Below are 20,073 nucleotides of genomic sequence, written 5' to 3' on the forward strand. Positions count from 1 at the left end.
CGAAAAAAAATGTCGGCTCGAAACATAGCAATTTTTATTATGCTGTCGACCAAACTTGAAACAGGAAGTGAAGCATCCAAAAAATTATTATGCTCATACGATAAATTATTACGTTGTGTCACAATACTTACTACACGCGAGAAACTCATTGATAAGCTCTAATAACGATTACTTTCATACATTACAATAATTGCGATACGGCATAATAATTTTTTATAAGAGCATAACTTTTCGGATGTTCACTTCCTATTTAAAATTTGGTCGACAGAATAATAAAATTTGGTGGGTTTCAAGCCAACATTTTTCTCGGTATAAGGACTAAAAAAGTTTTGTATGAAATTGTAATAATTAGCGCGTCATAAATGTAATTTTTACAGTTTCGAAGTAGAGGGACTTTGCTGATTTTTGCGGAAAGAAAATATTTATCAATTTAATTTGACTCAGCAATTAATGAGCTAAAGACTTCAGTTCCTGGTAAATTTCAACTGTCGATTTATTTAAAAAATAAAATTATAATAATCATTATTCATACAATTATCATTTAGATTCATAGATTTAAATATTTAATAATTCCTGATAAATTTCAATAAAAATTTTCCAATAAACCGTAAAAAATAATCAGCAATATAACTCACAGGTAATTGGACTCAGGATTATTGTTATTATCTAATATTTATTAACAATTACTGTACGTTCATTAACAATTTTTTGCTGATGTTAAAGAATGGACATGGACTAAAATAATCTAAATTTAACAGCTGCTACAAATAATTCAAATAATCGCGGTTAAATAATGTGACACAATATTCGCGCAGAATTTACCCCGTATTTGATATGCGTGCATATATGTGTAATTGTGTTGATCGAAAAATATATTTGTCGCTTGTGCGCCGGTCCACAACTCACGGTAATGAATAAAAAAACCCAAAGGTAAAAAAGGGATTAGTGTAGCGGTACATATTCACTCGTACGTAGACTCTTTTCGTTAGTAGTGTCGTCAAGTAATATAAAAAGTTTGCCAAGCATTGCCATTAAGAAATAAAAAAAACCGGCTTTGATACAAATAAAAAAAGTATCTCTTTGATAGTCAAAGCTGCTGCGTCAAATGTTAATTTCCCCGGATATGCTGCTCGGCTTAATTACACCGCGCACTTTTAAAACGAGCTAAAAATCTTGGTATTATAAGAATCGATATAAGAGACCCTGGAGCTACGTACCGGAGTTGTACTTCAGTCATACAACATACATCATATATTATATGATGATGGAAAACGCGAGTGTAGTTACTATTGAAATGTCATTACATAAAATTGTTTTTCCAAGATTTTCGACCCTCAAATGCACAGATAAAAATACAAAATTATCATTCTTATAATATAAATAATGAAAATAAACATCACAAAAATGAGTACTCCGATCGAGGAGAAGATTGACCAGAAACTCAAGGTAAGTAAAATAATAATTATTTTTTTTTAAATTTTCATTACATCAACGATCCAATTGATCTGTTCTTATTGCCCACTTGCATTTTATTTTAAATTATTTGTAATCAATAAAAAGTAAGTATACTATTTATTATTTACAAATTCTGAGGACGTCATGATTTTATTTTTTTTTTCTTCTTTTACTTCAATTCCGCAAAAACTTTAGATGATTAAAAAATATTTAAAAATTTTTAGGTGAGGACGGGGATGGTAGCAGTTAGTGATGGCAAAAGTAAGCCGATATCTATGAGAATTTATTTATCTATGGAAGTTTTGAAACTTCAAAGAGAAGACTTAGAGGTAATAAATAATTTATTTTATTACTCATGTAATTTTAGTATGAACTTTTACATAAAAATATTTTTTTACCTAAGGGAGGACATATTTTTATTTTTCATTTTAACTTTTTTTTCAATTTGCATCTACGAGATTTAATTTTTTTATTGAGATCTAAATTTTTTTTTCGAACAAAATAAAAAAAGAATCAAAATATCAGTAGTCGGGATTATCCTCAACTTGATAACTGGTGTAGAGGTAATTTGGGCCCTTGAAATTTAAATTAGGCTTTTTTACTATAAAATATTCCAGGTGTCTTTGATTCTAAACCGTCAGTTAATTATTTGTTTAAAAAAAAAAAGAAAAGAACAAAAGCTGTTTGTCGTGTGTAAATATCATATATTAGAGCTGACAACGTTACCGTGACAGGCCAATATTATTCGGTTGACTATCGTCCAAATAAAAAAAGCTAATTGCGCAAATTAAACAAATTGAACGGTACGTAATTTAATTTGTAAGAGAATTAAACGAAACTAAATACTGACAGTAGCTGTATAAAATGTTTGCTAAAATGATTAAAAGCATTCATATGTTAAAAAAAAGTGACACCTTCTTTTTATACGCCGTTGAAAAAAAACTTTATGGTCTCCGCTATTTTTTTTTACGGATTAAAAAAATATATACTTCTTATTTACCCTGATTTGAAATGATTTGAAATTTACCCCGACGAAAAATGATTTTAAATGATTCAAAACAATTTAAAATGATTTAAAACGATTTAAAACGCCTAATGTATTGACCCGAGTCAAAAAACAAATTCTAGTTTAGTCCTCAAAAGCCTCAATTCCTTTGATGTTTTATTTACTGCCCAGAAAGTAACTCTACTTTAGTTCTAAAAATCCTCTATGAGAACTATGAGGTCTAAATGCGAATAATTTATCGATTTTGAATTATAACTAAGGCCTCAAAATCCTCAACGAATGAAAAGTTATACTTCGGACTTTGAAAAATTTTAGATAGGAAACGGAGGAGAGAGAATCCGTCGAATGAGACTTTTGAAGTTCAAATGCAGATAAAATTACTCCTGTATGTTTTGAGTATTTTGAGGCTCTAATCCAGATTATGTTATTCCAGTTTAGTCCTCAAAGTGGTAAAATTGGTCGTAACTACTACTTTGAGGACTAAACCAGGATCCCTGATTAAACAACTGGATTCGATCGAATTTAACAGAATTAAATTTTTAATTCTATTTAATTCAGATAAATTCTGTTAATTCGGTACCTAACTTAAAAAAGAATTCTGTCTAATTCGGCAGGAAAACCAGAATTTGTCCAAATTAAAATGAATTTAAATAATTCTATTCGGTTTAATTCTGATTAATTCGAAAATAATTATCCAATTTCTGGTTCTAAATCCGAATTAAACTGAATTTGAAATTTTTAAATCGGTTTTATTCTGTTCAATGCGAATTCAAATTTTCAATTTAGTTGAATTCTGTTTTGCAGAATTCGACAGAATATAACAGAATTAAAATTTTTAATTCGGTCGAATTCAGTTGTTTAATCAGGGATAACTTTCTATACCGTAGTCAACCTTAAAATTCTAAATTGATCCTCAAAAACTACATTGAGAATTTTGAGACTTAAATCCGAATTAGTTTTTCGACTCGGAAATATACACTTAGCATGGGTTAAATCATTTTTCTTAATCAGGGTAATTACAAATTATCGCAGGTTTTTTTTAATTAAAAAAATTTTTATTATGTTTAAAAATATTATTTTTAATAAAACTATATATAGTAAATGTGGAGACCAGGTTAAATTTTGATGTTTCTTTCAATTATTTTTTTATCAATCACTTATTAGAATATTTTATAGAATTTAATAAAGACTTAGAATGAACTTCCTGTAGATAAAATAATAAAAATCAATTTTCCTCAATTTCCATCGAGTTATAAAAAATTAAATCTCACTAATTATTTATTGATCCTTGTATTTTAAACCGTTATCATTTTTTTATTGCAACCGTACCGGGAATAATAAATTTCGTATTAAAAATTTACTCACTGCATTTAAATGAAATGAATAATAAATTATTGAACTTTAATATTTGATTAATACAAGTAATTGTTTAATTAGCAGGCAGTTAATCACAATAAACCGCCATTAGATTCAAAAGAACGTATGATACAAATAACACGACAAAAAGTTGGTGGATTAGGTCTAAGTATAAAAGGTGGTGCTGAACATAAATTACCGGTATTAATATCGAGAATATATAAAAATCAAGCCGCTGAACAGTGCGGGCAATTGTACGTCGGTGATGCAATTATAAAAGGTAAGAAAAAAAAAAGTAGTTTATAATTGTTTAAATAAATATGTTATACGTGTCAAGTGACTTTTTAATATTTATTATACTTTTAAATATAGAATAGTCGATACTGTATTTCATGAATATTTTATATTCACTTGTGTTTCATGTTTCTCATTTTGTTTTTACAAATATATATTTCCATTATAACAACCTGACATTTATTCAATATACAGAATAACTGATGCATTTATTTATTTTATTAATTAAAGAATATGTAAGATTTTAAATTCTTTTTTTTTTTTTTATTTTAGTAAATGGTGAATATATAACGGCATGTAATCATGATGATGCTGTAAATATTTTACGTAATGCTGGTGATATTGTCGTACTTACTGTAAAGCATTATCGTGCTGCAAAACCTTTTCTACAAAGAAATGGTAATTTTTTTTAGATTTAAACCATTGAAAAAAAAATTATTAAAGAGATCTTTTGATTCGCAAAAAGTCGGGAATTAATTTTTAAATTTTCTGACTTCTCATTTTTATGTAACTGAAGATCTGAACGTTTTTCGCGGAACGAAAATAAGAAAAAAAAAATGAAAAGTAAAAAATCTACTGGATCTAGATTTCGAAAATGTTTCGCACCCCGGGTCAAAAGTAAAACTTGATTCAGGCTCGCTTCACCTTATTTTCTTTTGAAGTTATCGATTTGCCGACGATTTTTTGAACTTTTTTCATCTCAGTTTCAACTTATTCGCATTTTTTGATCTTAGTTTGAACTTATTCGTCTTTACTTCGAGCACGATAGTCATTCATCGTACATTTGACTTGATGAATCAAGTCGAATAAGTCTAAACCAAGTCAATTTCGACTTGATTTCAACTTTTTCGTCCTAAATCGTGACTAAGTAAGCCAGTTAAGTCTAAATCAAGGCGAAAATTCAATGCATTTCATATCTCCGTAAAAAAAGTCAAGTTCGTCTTATGAAAAACGGCTACAAATTTCGACTGGGTAAACCAAGTCTAAATCAAGTTTTATTTTTGACCCTGGACGTCACCCGAAAATGGCAGGCCACCCCAACTACCCGTAAATTCGCCTTTAGACACAAATTTCATGAATTATTTTCATTTTCGTTGCATGAAAAACGTTCCGATCTTCAGGTACATTAATTTTTTTTTAAATGAAAATTTTATTATATTTTTTCGCGGGGGTAAAATGGGCAAAAAAATCCAGTTGTCAAATAATTATTTTATATTAGATAAGTTATTAAAAGTCAAGGAAATTTTTTTACTTTTATTGTCACTGCATACCTTGAAAATCCATGAAAATAATTGTCAACTTGCTAACTTATTTGAATTATTATCGGGAAACGACTTAAAATATTGACACTTTTATAAGACCCGATTAACCCCCTTTTGTTCGACTAGAATTTTATTTTTAATTGAATTCATAGAAAGCTTTGCTCTTTTTTTATAGAGTTAACTTCCGTTACAATTCTCAAAAATCTCTTTACCTATTTTTTTTTTTATTTAAATTAATAACATAATCATTGTGTTAAAATTTGAAAATTTAATAGAAAAAGAAGAGAAATTAGATAATGCAACAAATGGTGAAGTAGATGAAGAATGGGATTTACCTAATAGAAGATCTATCAGTCCCAAAAGTGGTCATAGTAGACATGGCTCTAATACTTCTGCTTGTTCCACAAATTTGAAAAAGTGGATCGACGTTATTACCGGTAATTATTATTACTATTTTATCATTTTTTATACTAATTTATATTTATCTATAAATAATTCTACAACATTTTTCTCTGATCATATTTTTAATATCCACTTAAAAATTATTATTCAAATAAAATTATAATTACCTTTCATTTAAAGTGCAGCATAAAAAAAAAAAATAAATGTAATTTATAATTTACATATTTTTAAAAGCCACTTAATTATTTAAACATCAAAGGTTTCATAAAATCAAAATTACCATTTCCGTTTCGACACTACAGAATTTATTCATTCAATAAATCTAATTATTCATTAATTAGAGTTTTATGTAATTATAAATAGAATGACTAATGAATTAATTTTTAGTACCATTAATGATGGCTTATGTGACACGATATATATTTGGTACGGATAAATTACGTCGTAATGCATTTGAAGTACGTGGATTAAATGGTGCACGTACTGGAATCATCCATTGTGACGATAGTGCAATATTAAGTCAATGGTTGAAATATATAACAGACAATATTACTGGCTTAACAAATTTACAGGTGATTATTATACACTTACAGTAGTTATTACTTACAGTAAAAAATTACCAGAGTAACCCGTGTAAAAAAAATTCGTTCAAAAAAGATTCCAAAAAAGTTCCGCATGTGGAACTTCTAAACATGAGACAGATTAGAACTTTTTTGGAGCGTTAGTCATTTTGATGGGAAAAAAAAGTTTTTATGAGCGAATTTGGAGTTAAAAAAAGGGTATCAGGCGTTTTGAGCACCTGACAAAATATCCCCGACAAAATATCTCCGGACAAAATATCCCCATGAAAAGAAAGCAAAAATAGTGAAAGTGGAAACTATTACATAATAATATTATGGGGGATATTTTGTCTCCATAAATATCCCCATGAAAAGAAAGCAAAAATAGTGAAAAAAGCCAAAAAAACTGACACAAAACTGGGGATATTTTGTCCAGAGATATTTTGTCGGGGATATTTTGTCAGGTGCTCAAAACACATGGAACCAAAAAAAGACGTTCGTGGAAATTTTTTGGAATTTTTTATAGACGTTTTTTTTAGTTCTATAAAAAATTCAAAAGTAGTGATTTTTGAACTATTTTGGCATGTTTCTCTCTAAACCTGAGATAGTGAATTATCACTAATTCACAGTGTATATTCACTATTTGCCACAGCTAAAAATCGACCACTTGGAATTAGTGCATATACACTCATTTACACAGTGAAATGATGCACTTATAAAAACATTGAAATTCACTGTAGTTATGAGTAGTAAATAGTTCTAATGATAATCACTTATTAAAAAGTAATGTTTTAAATCTACTGTGTAAAAAGTAAAATTTTCACTATTTATACGTAAGATTCACTTTTTTCCAGTGAATTAGTTGATTACTGGGAAAAACAGGGAAAATTTAACTATTTCAAGTTTAGAGAGATAGAATGTCTTTATTCTACAAAAGATGCAAAAGAAGTGATGATTTAGTCGATAAAAAGTCAAAAGTGGTGATCCTGGAACTTTTTTGGAATGACCATATAAAATTCCACGAACCTCCTTTTTTGACTCTAAATTCCCTCATAAAAACTTTTTTTTTACCAAAAGAATTACTAACGTTCCAAAAGAGTTCTAATCTGTCTCATGTTTAGAAGTTCCACATGCGGAACTTTTTTGGAATCTTTTTGGAACGAATTTTTTTTACACAGGAAATGCAGGAGTGATTTCCGAACGGTTGACTGCTTATTTATTTAATCTCCTCAGAGTGAAGTTTACTTCGAAGGGAAGTTTAATTTTATATTGAAAATCCACTGAGTAAAATTCACTCCTAAAAGATGTTAATTTTAATATTAAAACTGAATCGGATGTCGATAAAATTCGTAATCACTCCGAATTCACTCCCAATATACAGTCTAATAATTGGCAAAGTATCAATTGCTAATTTTTTTTCCGTCGTATCGATTATCAGTATAATTTTTACAAACAATAAATTTGGCAGTATAGTAAAATTACGTTATTAATAGCACACTAAATTTAATTGAAAACTATTAATTCTACTTACCACAGTAATTGTCTAATGAAAGTAATTGCATGCTATTTAATTACCTACCACAATTATTGTCTAATGTTAATGTCGTGGTTCCTTACATTACTGTTATGGTAATTAGATAGTTGGCAATTATTTTACTGCACAGCGGAGGGCGGAGCGTAATGGGAATAGAGGAAAATTGGCCACATAAATTTTTTTACATTCGGGTAAAATGGAGTAACTTAAAAAAAAAAAAAAAATTTCTTGCCGTTTAAGAAATTCAAATAATGCAGGATATGAAAATTAAATATTAAAATCTTTTAGTTTTCCTACTTCGTCCGGCCCTCTTTTTTTAATATTTCATATGTAATGTCATATTTAATTTTAATGTTAAATATATTTTTATAGATGAAACTTTATAATCGTAATTTTGGTGTTGGTGAACGTATTGAATATATGGGATGGGTCAATGAAGCCGTAAGCAATAGTAATCAGCCTTGGCAAAGCTATAGGCCAAGATTTTTAGCATTAAAGGGTCCAGATTTATTACTTTTCGAAACACCACCAGTAAATATTTTCCTTATAAATGACATGAATTTTTTAAAACAAAAAAAAAAAAATATGTATTATTAATTTAAATGAAATACTTATAGTGCAATATTGGAGACTGGTCTCGATGTGCGCTAACATTCAAAGTCTATCAAACAATGTTCCGAGTGATGCGTGAATCGGAAAATGTTGATGAAAGACAGCATTGTTTTCTAGCACAAAGTCCCGGTAAAGCACCTCGATACTTGAGTGTTGAGACGAGACAAGAATTATTGAGAGTTGAGGCTGCTTGGCATACCGCTGTTTGTTCAGCTGTAACCCATCTTAAAGTAATTATTACTATTGTTATTATTATAAATTTTAGAGACCGTTATCATATAATTTGATGATTTCAACAGTAGAAAAACTGTGAAAGCTCCGTAGAAAAAGTTTTTTTTTTTACTAATGACCAGACGTTAGAGAAAGATCAGAAAAGATGACATTGTCTATGTCTTTTTATGAAAAGTAGGCCGTAACTTCTTTTCTGTTGGGAATAACTCCACACAATATGAACATTTTTTGTTCATTGAGATGTCCTCTAGTCGGAGAAGCCCCAAAAAGTCCCAAGAAAAAATATTTTTTTGACTTATGACGTTGATTGAGGCCAGGGTGGATACCGTCCATGCATTTTTTTTATAAATAATGGCGCGTAACTTTGCTCTTGTTGGAAATAACCCATCACAATATTGACGTTTTTTGTTTATTATGATGCCCTCTAGTAGAAGAAACCCTAAAAAGTTCTAAGAAAAATTTATTTTTTGAGTTCTCTCTAAAAATGAATTAGTGAAATTCTCGCGCAACAGTGGATAGTCACTATTTCTACAGCTATAAGTATACCACTAATTCAACCAGTGGTACACTTATAGCTGGTTCCCAGTGAATATTCACTAATTTAAAGTGATTTTCACTGATTCATTTTTAGAGAGTTCAGACCCATATGAGGATAAATGAGGATGGTACTATCTATGCACTGATAAAAAAGTTGACTTGATTCAAGAGAAAAAATCTTGAACCAAGAATAGAATTTTGAAGAAAATGATTTTCTTGAGTCAAGAGAAAAAATTCTTGAACCAAGAGAAATTTACTTGAACCAAGAATAATTTCTTGGCTTAAGAATTTTTTCTCTTAAGAAAATCATTTTCTTCAAAATTCTATTCTTGGTTCAAGATTTTCGCTTTTGAATCAAGTCAACTTTTTTATCAGTGTGTCTTTTTATGACGAGTGACCCCTAACTTTTTTTCTGTTGGGAACAACCCATCACAATATAAACGTTTTTTATTCATTACGATGTCCTCTATTTGGAAAAACTTCAAAGTGTGACTGAAAAGTCACAAGAAAAATTCTATTGATATTTGACGCCTAGTCAGGCCAGGAAGAACGAGGGAGAATCGGAGAGAATGCCGACTATGTATTTTTATGAAAAGTTATCAGTTAGAATTTCAGCCAATTAATTAAAATCTTTTGCGGGTATCGACTTGTTGACAGCTAATCAATACTAAAATATCAAATTTAGCTCATTATAAGTTCGTTAATTAGTCAAACATTATATTGATTGAAAACATATTTAACGTTTGATAGCTACAAATATTTGCACATTTAAATTATCGTATTTTAAATTATCGATCACTTTTTTTATTTATATCAATGTCTCATTTATTATTCATTAGAATTTAATGTAAAACATGAGAATTAACTGAAAATCTTTAACAGAAATTAAAGGCACAGCTGAATTACTAAATTTATTCTCAGGTCAGTTTAAATATTTATACAACAAATCAAATATAAATAGTCGGTTATTGAAATGGGTTTGATTTATTTAATATTTGAATTGACTATTTAGAAATGTATTTTTTTTTTTTATCAGGGAAACGTGAACGTCGGATATAAAAATATTTTAATCTTTGTTATCAATAAATTTATTTTCATTTGCCCTAATTAAATATGTCAATTGCCCGTGAAAAAAAAGTCGTTCAAAAAAGGTCCAAGATGTAGAACTTCTAAATTTGTGACAGCGTAGAAATTCCAGTTGAACTTTTTATGCAGTGAGGATTTTAATAGTAAAAATAATATGGAGGATTTTGAACTTTACGTGGACGGATTTTTAAATCAGATGAGAAAGTTTTTGAAAATTCTCAAAAAATATTTTTACTACATTTTATCCTCGTTCAGAATAAGTTAAAAAATCTCGAATTTGAAATTTCTATATTGGAAAGGAAAAGAAGGAGTAAATAAAAGTTTTCAAAATTATAGTTTTCATTTGACTTAAAATTCGTTGACATAAAATTCAAAATCAATAACATTTACTATTAAAAAAGTTAAACTTGAAGTTCTAATCGGTCTCAAATTTAGAAGTTCTACAGGTCGAACTTTTTTGGAATCTTTTTGGAGCGAAGTTTTTTTTTACAAGAGTGGTGGTTCCATGACAAATGATCCCAGACAACTGATCCCCGACAAGTAATCACACGATAATTGATCCCACTGACAAATTCATAAAATAATTCATTATTAATTAATTACTATGACATGAGTAATTAAAATTCACTGTAGTAAATATAAAAAGTTAAATTATGTAAATTAGTTATTGATAAAAATCAATTGTTGATGGTATCAGATGTCGGTGGGATCAATTTGTAGGGATCACTTGTCGTGGTATAAAATTGTTGGGATCAGTTGACGGCACACTGAGTGGTGTAATAATAAATTTTAAAGTAATTAATAATTTTATAAAATGTCATAATTAGTAAAGATTGTTTAAATTTTTAGTGTAAAACATTTTTAGTAACGTATAACGGCAGAAGTGCTGGTTTAACATTAGATTGGACTCAAGGATTTTCATTATCTTATGAATGCAGCGGCGAAATAATATGGAGATTTAAATTTTCACAATTGCGCGGCTCTAGTGATGACGGTAAAAGTAGACTTAAATTGCATTTTCAAGAGTTGGATAGTATTGCTATTGAAACAAAGGTATGAAATTCATTCTTATTATTTATTTATTTATTACCTTGCCCTATCTTACTTTAATATATATATTTTTTACTTTATTCATATTTGTAATTTGAAAACTTTATTTGAAATAAATTAATTAGAAGTAAAATAGTTATTATTTTTTATTTTTTTTTTGGTTACTTCCATTTTTTTTGGCCTCATTGTTTGATACTTTTTATACTTTTAATATTAAAAATTAATAAATAATAATTTTAAAAAAATTTTTAATAGGAATTAGAATGTCCACAATTGCAAAATTTACTGTTTTGCATGCATGCATTTCTCACTGCAAAAGTTGCGGCAGTTGATCCAACTTTTTTGACGTCAACAACACCATAAGCTATAATTTTAACATAATAAATGCGGCGATACAATTACTAAATAAGATATTGAATTTTAAGCATTTTATAATTATTAATTTAATAATTTCATACTAGTCATGTCCAAAAAATTTTAAATAATATTTCAGAGATCATTTTTTTATTATAGATTGTAAAGGGAAAAAAAATTCGTACAAATATGGGATGGATGGGATGTAAAAATTTTTTTTAAATTTCAATAAGTAACAAAATTTTGTTACATGGATTTAAATAAATTTTATTTTATTTTTAAAAGTAAATCATGTACCTGAAGATCGGAACGTTTTTTGCGCAACGAAAATAAAAAAAAATTCTACAGTAAAAAAAATCTACTGGGTGACTAGATTTCCGAAATGTTTCGAAAAGGATTAAAAATTATTTCAATTCTTTTCAATCCCACGGAGGTTTTGGAAAGTATTGAATGGAATTAAAATTTCGATCATTTGAATACTTTCTAATTCTTAAAATGAAATTCAAAAGTATTAAAAAGAATTCAATCTTTCATCATTTCAATACTTTCCAATATGGAATTATTTTGGTATTGAGAAGGATCTATAAAGATTCAAAAAATTCAATTCATTTGAATTCTTTTCAATCCTACACTTGATCCAAAATATCAGACTATTTTGGTATTGAGAAGGATTTCAAAAGATTCAAAAATTTCAATTCATTTGAATTCTTTTCAATCCCATACGTGACTCTAAAATTCGAAACTTTTTTGGTATTGAAAAGTATTTAGAAAGATTAAAAATATCAATTCATTTGAATCTTTTCCAATTTCTCGTAAGTTTAAAAATTCTTATATTATTTTGGGATTGAAAAGTATTAATTTTATGTCCAAATGAAAACCTTGGGGTATAGAAAGTATTCAAAAGGATTCAATTCTCATCTTTTTCAATACTTTTCAATGAATATTTTTAATCAGGGGTCAGCCGAAAATCTTAGGCCACCCCCACCTTCGGGAACTTCCCCTTAAGCAGTCAAATAAAACAAATTTTTTTCATTTTCTTTGCGCGAAAAACGTTCCGATTTTCAGGTACATAGTAAATCGTAATAAAAAAATTTTTAAAATAAAAATCATGATAGTGAAAAATTTTAGATTATGTATTTCATAAAATTTATTGAAACTCAGTATTATTATTAATTATTATATATGACCATGGTGGCAACTTGTCGATAAAAATAAATTAGGAAATTACGTAATTAAAAATATAAATATTTTGTGACTACGGTACTAAAACATACGTTAATTATCACTTCATCATCGTCTAAAATTCGTGTATATTTTTATGCTCTCATTATTGTCATTTTAAATAATAAATTTTGAACAAAAAAAGTAGTGATCATTTTCATAAAAAAAAAAAAAACCTAATATTTTTAATCTAGCGGCCTTTACATACTTTAGTATTTGTAGCATTTAATAATAACTGTAATTTAATAAATATGATATTGTGTAATTAATTAATACACAAGTCGTATAATATTTTTTAATTAATTGTAGAAAGTGCCTAATATAGCATCGTAATAATTATTTGACAATTTAAATTAATTTGTTTATCTTGAAGTTTTACTTAATTTATTGTGATTAATTAAGCGGCAGAGGCAGCCGTTCAGCACGCGTGTGGCTCGGGTGATTACCAAAAGTTAATCAGCATTGAGTATGATTGCTACTTGGCTGGGTGACCACTAGACCGGTTCAAAAAAATCGACAATTTTTTTTTTTTCAAAACCCGCAGTGAAATATCTTCCTAATCATGAAAAAAGAAGCCTGTGAAAACGGCAGCTCTTAATATCAATTTTTAAAGGTCGCTCATCGTAAATTTCTATTTTACGTTTAAATAACATGGAAAAAATAATTTTTTAACTTTGGAATTTTACAACTCATTTTGGGAATTAACATGTCAGGGTGAGAGATACATATTTTTGAAGGAAATTGAACGCTCTAAATAAATTGTCTCTTATGTTTTTTCTCTAAGTCTACTTGTTTAAAAGTTATTCGAGTTTACAGTTCAACATGTAATTAATTTAACCTTTTTTTCTTAAATTGTGGTATAATAATAAAACTCATCTTCGTAAAAAATTATTTTACAATTTTCAAATGGTATAGATAATAGCTTTAAGTTTAACACGATTATTTTCAGTTTATAAAATTTACGATTTTCACTTCAGCTATCAAAACTATGAACAATGAAATGATACTAACAACAATTAAATATCAATAACCCAACAATGACATTTTGATGGAAAGACGACACTTATTCAGGAACAATCTTTTTTTATTTGTTGAAATAATAATATCAAATTTTTGCACAAAAAAACCATTTAAATATAGTGGAAACCTAAACATGCAAACCTTCTCAATAAGACAATTTATAGATAAATTGAGAAAAATATAGATAGTCCGAACTGGGAATCGAACCCAGACCAATTCAGTATCACGCCGAGTGCACAAAAAAGTGCACTACATTTCCTACAAATCACAGTTGGTCGTTTTTCCGAAAAATTATGTACATACAATTCAAATTTTTTTTAAACTTCAAAGAGAGAATTAATTTCAGATTTTTTAAATTGAAAAGTCATTTATTCCTCATAGTAGAACAATGAAGATCTACTTTGTCAACGACGTTAAACTTGATAATTTAATATTTTAAGACAAATTTTTTTTTTTCATTAATAATTATAAAATATTTAAGAAAAATTAAGACAAAAAGGTTAAATTAATTACATGTTGAACTTTAAACTCGAATAACTTTTAAAGGAGTAGACTTAGAGAAAAAACATAAGAGACAATTTATTTAGAGCGTTCAATTTCCTTCAAAAATATGTATCTCTCACCCTGACATGTTAATTCCAAAATGAGTTGTAAAATTCCAAAGTTAAAAAATTTTTTTTTCCATGTTATTTAAACGTAAAATAGAAATTTACAATGAGCGACCTTTCAAAATTGATATTAAGAGCTGCCGTTTTCACAGGCTTCTTTTTTCATGATTAGGAAGATGTTTCACTGCGGGTTTTGAAAAAAAAAAAATAGTCGATTTTTTTGAACCGGTCTAGTGACCACAGCTACGCGTCGGGCTCGAACGGAGGTCTCTGAGTGTTAGGCATGGGATGAAAATCTAGTGATCAGTAAAATGGGAATTTTATCGATCACTCGAGCTTCGCCTCAGCACACAATGAAGGCAGAAGAGAAAAGGAAGCAGTTTGCGAGATAAAAGGCAAAAGTGTACAAGGCCAAAAAGGCTACCCAGACAGCATTCAAGTCGGAATGACCTGACTGCTTTACGAAGTCTTTTTGAAGGCGACCTCAAGAAGTCTTATAATGACTTCTTAAAGGTGTCATTTTTGAGAACTCTTAATCAAGAGTTCTCGAAGACTCCATAAAAAAGACGTCAGTTTTGTGACGACTAAATGTATTCATTTTTAAACTTCTTTGTGAAGTCAAAATTAGGAGCTCCTTAAAGACGTCGTGGTAAATTCATACTGAAGTCTTATTTGCGAAGTCAGAAAAAAGAACTCTTTTTAAAGTCGTCTTACCGAGTTCGCTAGGTGGCCCATTCGACATCTTGAGAACTTCTTAAAGACTTTTTTAAGATGTTGATGAGACGTTCAAATCATAAATAGGAATTCATTCAGAACTCATCAAGACGTCATTTTGCTATCTGGGTATACATTGTAACTTCTGATTTATTTATTTCCTATTGTGATTAATTCAATTAATTGATTAATAATATTTTTTTACTGGCACTTGAAAGGTTGTAAAAAAAATTTTTGATAAAGTGCTCAAAAAAATTTTTATTTATTAATAATTAAAGTTACAGCCTTTTATTTGTAGAGCGATAAATTTGAGACGTAATAATTTCAATTTTAATTAAAAAAAAAATTTGTTTTCTAATTTCTCTACAAATATACAGCTGTAGCTTTTTGAAAAATTATTTACTACAGATAAAAATTTGATTGAAATGATTAAAAAATTTCAAATGTTAATTAAATGATAAAATAAATATTTCATTAAATAAATTTAGTGGTAATAATTACACTAAATTTAATAGTAAGGTGTTACCATGGTCAGGAAATAAAATTTATGAAAAATCATCGTTCTAAATGTTAAATAAATTCTTTATTATTTTTTAAAAATAAATTTATTTAGTTTTATTGAAATAATGATTGAACTCAAATAGAACGATGAGTTTTGACGAGTAGTCAACTAATAGAGATCAAAGGAATAAAGATTAATAAATAACGTAGCTAATATTTATAAATAATTATTGACATTAACTGAACAAATAATAATAACAATAATGAAAATAATATTAATAATAATAATAATAATAAAACGAGAAAATGGTTGTGTGCTTGGTTGTATCGAATGCAATACACAAATACTCAGATTTTTAAAATAAAACACTCGAGCAATTACAATTCATCATATTATTAAGGGCATTCTCAGACTTAGTGCCCCCGACTTTTTAAAAATTTTCAATAACTCAACTGTCATAAGTGTACTAAAATTTTGACAATTAATCGAGAAAAAAATCAAAGCATTAATCGAAAAAAGGCCAAAGTAGTTGCAATTTTGCTGGTGTATAGAACTTTAAAAAAATTACGGAAAGTCTACGGTTTCCGTGGCACCACCTAACGATCGCGAATTCTTGTAGAATTCGACGAAATGAGACTTTTTTTCTAATAGCTGTAACTTTTTCAAAAATGGACTAATTCAGACGTTTTTTTTTTTCTAAATTTTCGTCTTCAAATGCACTTTTCGGAAAAAAATACAAAAAAATTAAAGATATTAAAATCTATGAAATATTTCACTTTTTTGAAAAAATCTCATTTTTCTCAAAATCCATTTTTCTCAAAAACTAAGCGAGATATCGAAAAATCTAGGTCTTTAAGAAAGTCTTATTTCGTCGTGTTCTACAAAAATTCGCGGTCATTTAGCGGCGCCACGGAAATCGTAGAATCCCGAAAAATTACTTACAGTTGTTATCAATTGGGAGTTAAATGAAATTTTTTGAATAACTTTTAGCCTAAAAATTCTAATCATAAAATTTACATGAGGATTTGACTGAAATTGACTTTACAAATTTCGTGTAAGTCCCAATTGATATCAACTGCAAGTAATTTCTTTAAAATTTATTTCTCAGCGAAATCGTCCTTTTTTTCAATGAATGGTTTAATTTTTTTCAAAGTAAGTGATTAAATTTTGATATGCGTAGGGCAGTTGAAAGTTATTGAAATTTTTAAAAAAGTGTGAGGAGAGTGGGGGGGGGGGGCACTGCCTGGGAATGTCCGTAATAATTGATGATAATTAATACAAAGGTTTTTAATTATTAATAATTAATATCAAATTTAATAAATTTATTAATTATTAATATTTATACATATATATATATTATTATACATATAATGATGATAAATATCGAGTGATTTATCAAGGACTGCACAATTACATTGACTAGATAAATTCTACAAAAATTAATTAATTAATTAATTAATTAATTAATTAATATAGTATAATTAAGGTGCATAATAAAGTTTGGAAAATTATTATAATTCAATAATAAATAATAACAATAATGATATGAAAGAGGACGATGTTCAATTATAATCAAGATCAATTATGAAGCCTGATTATTACAAAGTAAAAGTAAATATTAGAAACATATCCAGTTATAAATATATTAAATGTCTTATGTTTTTATTTATTTTGAAAAATTAAAAAAAAAGCTTCTCTTGATTCTTAAACACTGCAGTGGGGTCAAAACTTCCAGTTATTTGTATATTGACTTTTTTAACTCAGTGTATAATTTAAAAAATCTTATCTGTCGGCTGGAGTGGAAGTAGATCTTTTAAAAAATTTTGAACTCCAATAAAATTGGTAACAAACTGTAAGATAAAAAGGCGGGAAAAGAATTTAAATTTATATCAGCTTTCAATTTTTTTAAAGAAAAATTGAAAGTAAATTAACTCTTTGTAGACTTGAAGTGAATGATAAAAAATTTTTGATTTCTTGTGAGAATGTTCTAAAAAAAATTTTACATTCAAGTCAAAATATCAATTATTTAAATTTTTTAATTTTGCGTTCTGAGAAAGTTTAATATTTTTATTTAAATTTCAGTATTAAGTACAACAAATGATTAGTCAATACTTGCAATTATATTAAAGTTACGTAGCACATAATAAATATCCAGTAAAATTGAGATCCAAAACGTAGCGTTTAAGAATCAAATGATAAATAAACAAAAGTTATTAATTATTTGCAAAAAGATTTGAAAAAACGAAGCTTGATTTTTTAAGCTTGGGCAATAAATTGTGCTAGAGCTATTGCGAATAAATCAACAATAAAATGAAAATAATTATATAAAGAAAAAGAAAAAGAAAAAATTAGTAGGATATTTAGTACTGCCGAGGTCGTATAATTGTAATGTTGCTTATATTCAAGTTAAAAAGATTATATTCGCACGATCTTATATTTACAAATATAGTTTATCTGTTATAATGTCTATCCCCTTATTGACAATATGTTTTAAAAAAATATATTATATTATTGTTAGCAAGTTATTGACTTTTATCATTATTCAAATTTTACCTCTCACTCTTCCTTACAATAATCATAGTTTTTTTTTTTTTTTCATTTAATAACCCGAGTCAAAAAACGAATTCTAGTTAAATCCTCAAAAACCGCCCAGAAAGTAACTCTACTTAGCAAAATCCTCAATCAATGAAAAGTTATATTTTGGATTTTGAAAAATTTTAGATAGAAAAAGGGAGGGGAGAGAATACATCGAATGAGACTTTTAAGGTTCAAAAGGGAATAAAATTATTCCTTTATGCGCTTTGACTATTTTGAGGCTCTAATCCACACGGAAAAAATTTTTTCTGCCCTCCGGCCGGAAAGTGGCAACTTTCGGGCCGCTGCCCTGAACGAAGTTGCAACTTTCCGGCTTCGTCGAGCAGAAAAATAGTATACGCACCTTGGCCAGTAAAAAAGAAAGCCTCAGACCACATGTTTGTCAGCCTCGGCTTCGCCTCGGCCAACAATTACATGTGCTCTAAGACTTTTCTTATTTTACTGGCCTAGGTATGTAATATACTATTTGTATCCACAAGATAAGATAATTTACAGTAACAAATTTCTGCCTTAATATATGGATAACGAAGCATTCGTTGGGATTACAATGTTTTTGTAATGCTAGCAAATTCTTTGTTGGGCCAAGGAATGGTTTGTAACTGTAACGAAACTATTTTGTTCCAATAAAAAAACTGATTTGTTAAAGTAACAGAATGAATTTGTAGCATTAACAAAAATTTTTGTAATCATAAGCTAAGATTACTTACGGTAGCAAATGTCGGCTTTAAAACACGACGATATTATTATAATAAACATCATGTGTTCTCATAACAAATCGACTTCTTAATTACGACACAAATTCGTTTGTTACTATAACAAATTGATTTGTTACCGTAAGCTAATCATGTTTGTAATTATAACAAAATCTTTCGTTATCCCGTCTTTTGTTATCAGGACGAAATTTATTTTTTTCGTGTACAATGTTTCTGTAACGCTAGCAAATCGTTTATTGCGCCTAGCAATGGTTTGTAATTGCAGCAAAACTGTTGTGTTGCAGTAAAAAAAGTGATTTGTTAAAATAACAATATTAATTTGCAGCACTGACAAAGTTTTTGTCCTCACAAACTAAGATTACGTAGAGTAACAAATGCCTGCTTTGAAATACGATGATATTGATATAACGAATATCATGTGTTCTCATAACGAATCGGCTTCTTAATTACGACACAATTTCATTTGTTATTATAAAAAATTGATTTGTTACCGTAAGCTAATCATATTTGTCACTATAAAAAAATTTTTCGTTATCCCATTTTTTGTTATGAGGACGAAACTCTTTTTTTTTCGTGCAGATTATGTTAGTCCAGTTTAGTCCTCAAAGTGATAAAATTAGTCGTATCTATTACTTTGAGGACCAAACTAAGATAACTTTCTGTACTGTTGTTAATCTTAAAATTCTAAATTGATCCTCAAAAAGCTCATTGAGAACTTTGGGACTTTAATCCAAATTTGTTTTTTGACTCGGGAACCCTTACAAATAATTATCGTCTATATTAATAATAATAATAATAATAATAATAATAATAATAATAATAATAATAATAATAATAATAATAATAATAATAATAATAATAATAATAATAATAATAATAATAATAATAATAATAATAATAATAATAATAATAATAATAATAATAATAATAATAATAATAATAATAATAATAATAATACTAA

General features: G+C 27.8%; 1 protein-coding gene across 4 annotated transcripts; it reads left to right on the forward strand.

Annotated features, from left to right (window-relative positions):
- Positions 1-922: 922 nt before the first annotated feature.
- LOC130671007 (gamma-1-syntrophin) lies at positions 923-18,359 on the forward strand. 4 transcript variants are annotated; one of them, XM_057474676.1, is made up of 10 exons: positions 924-1,446; positions 1,680-1,784; positions 3,899-4,097; positions 4,385-4,510; positions 5,649-5,810; positions 6,163-6,347; positions 8,242-8,400; positions 8,487-8,711; positions 11,185-11,388; positions 11,641-18,359. In XM_057474676.1, the coding sequence occupies exons 1-10, from the start codon at positions 1,384-1,386 to the stop codon at positions 11,746-11,748; spliced, it is 1,536 nt and encodes a 511-aa protein (XP_057330659.1). In that variant the 5' UTR covers positions 924-1,383; the 3' UTR covers positions 11,749-18,359. The 4 variants fall into 4 exon arrangements, with proteins under 4 accessions (XP_057330662.1, XP_057330661.1, XP_057330659.1 ...); XM_057474677.1 differs by having other exon boundaries at positions 3,902-4,097; XM_057474679.1 differs by lacking the exon at positions 11,641-18,359 and having other exon boundaries at positions 923-1,446; positions 11,201-11,332.
- Positions 18,360-20,073: the final 1,714 nt, after the last annotated feature.

Source organism: Microplitis mediator, chromosome 7 (assembly GCF_029852145.1).
Source record: "Microplitis mediator isolate UGA2020A chromosome 7, iyMicMedi2.1, whole genome shotgun sequence".
Lineage (NCBI taxonomy): Eukaryota > Metazoa > Arthropoda > Insecta > Hymenoptera > Braconidae > Microplitis > Microplitis mediator.

Coding starts and splice junctions, on each gene's coding strand:
- LOC130671007 (XM_057474676.1), top strand. CDS start 1,384: ATGAAAATAAACATCACAAAAATGAGTACTCCGATCGAGGAGAAGATT. Junction 8,401..8,486: donor TACTTTTCGAAACACCACCA/GTAAATATTTTC, acceptor AAATACTTATAG/TGCAATATTGGAGACTGGTC. Junction 8,712..11,184: donor CAGCTGTAACCCATCTTAAA/GTAATTATTACT, acceptor TTAAATTTTTAG/TGTAAAACATTTTTAGTAAC.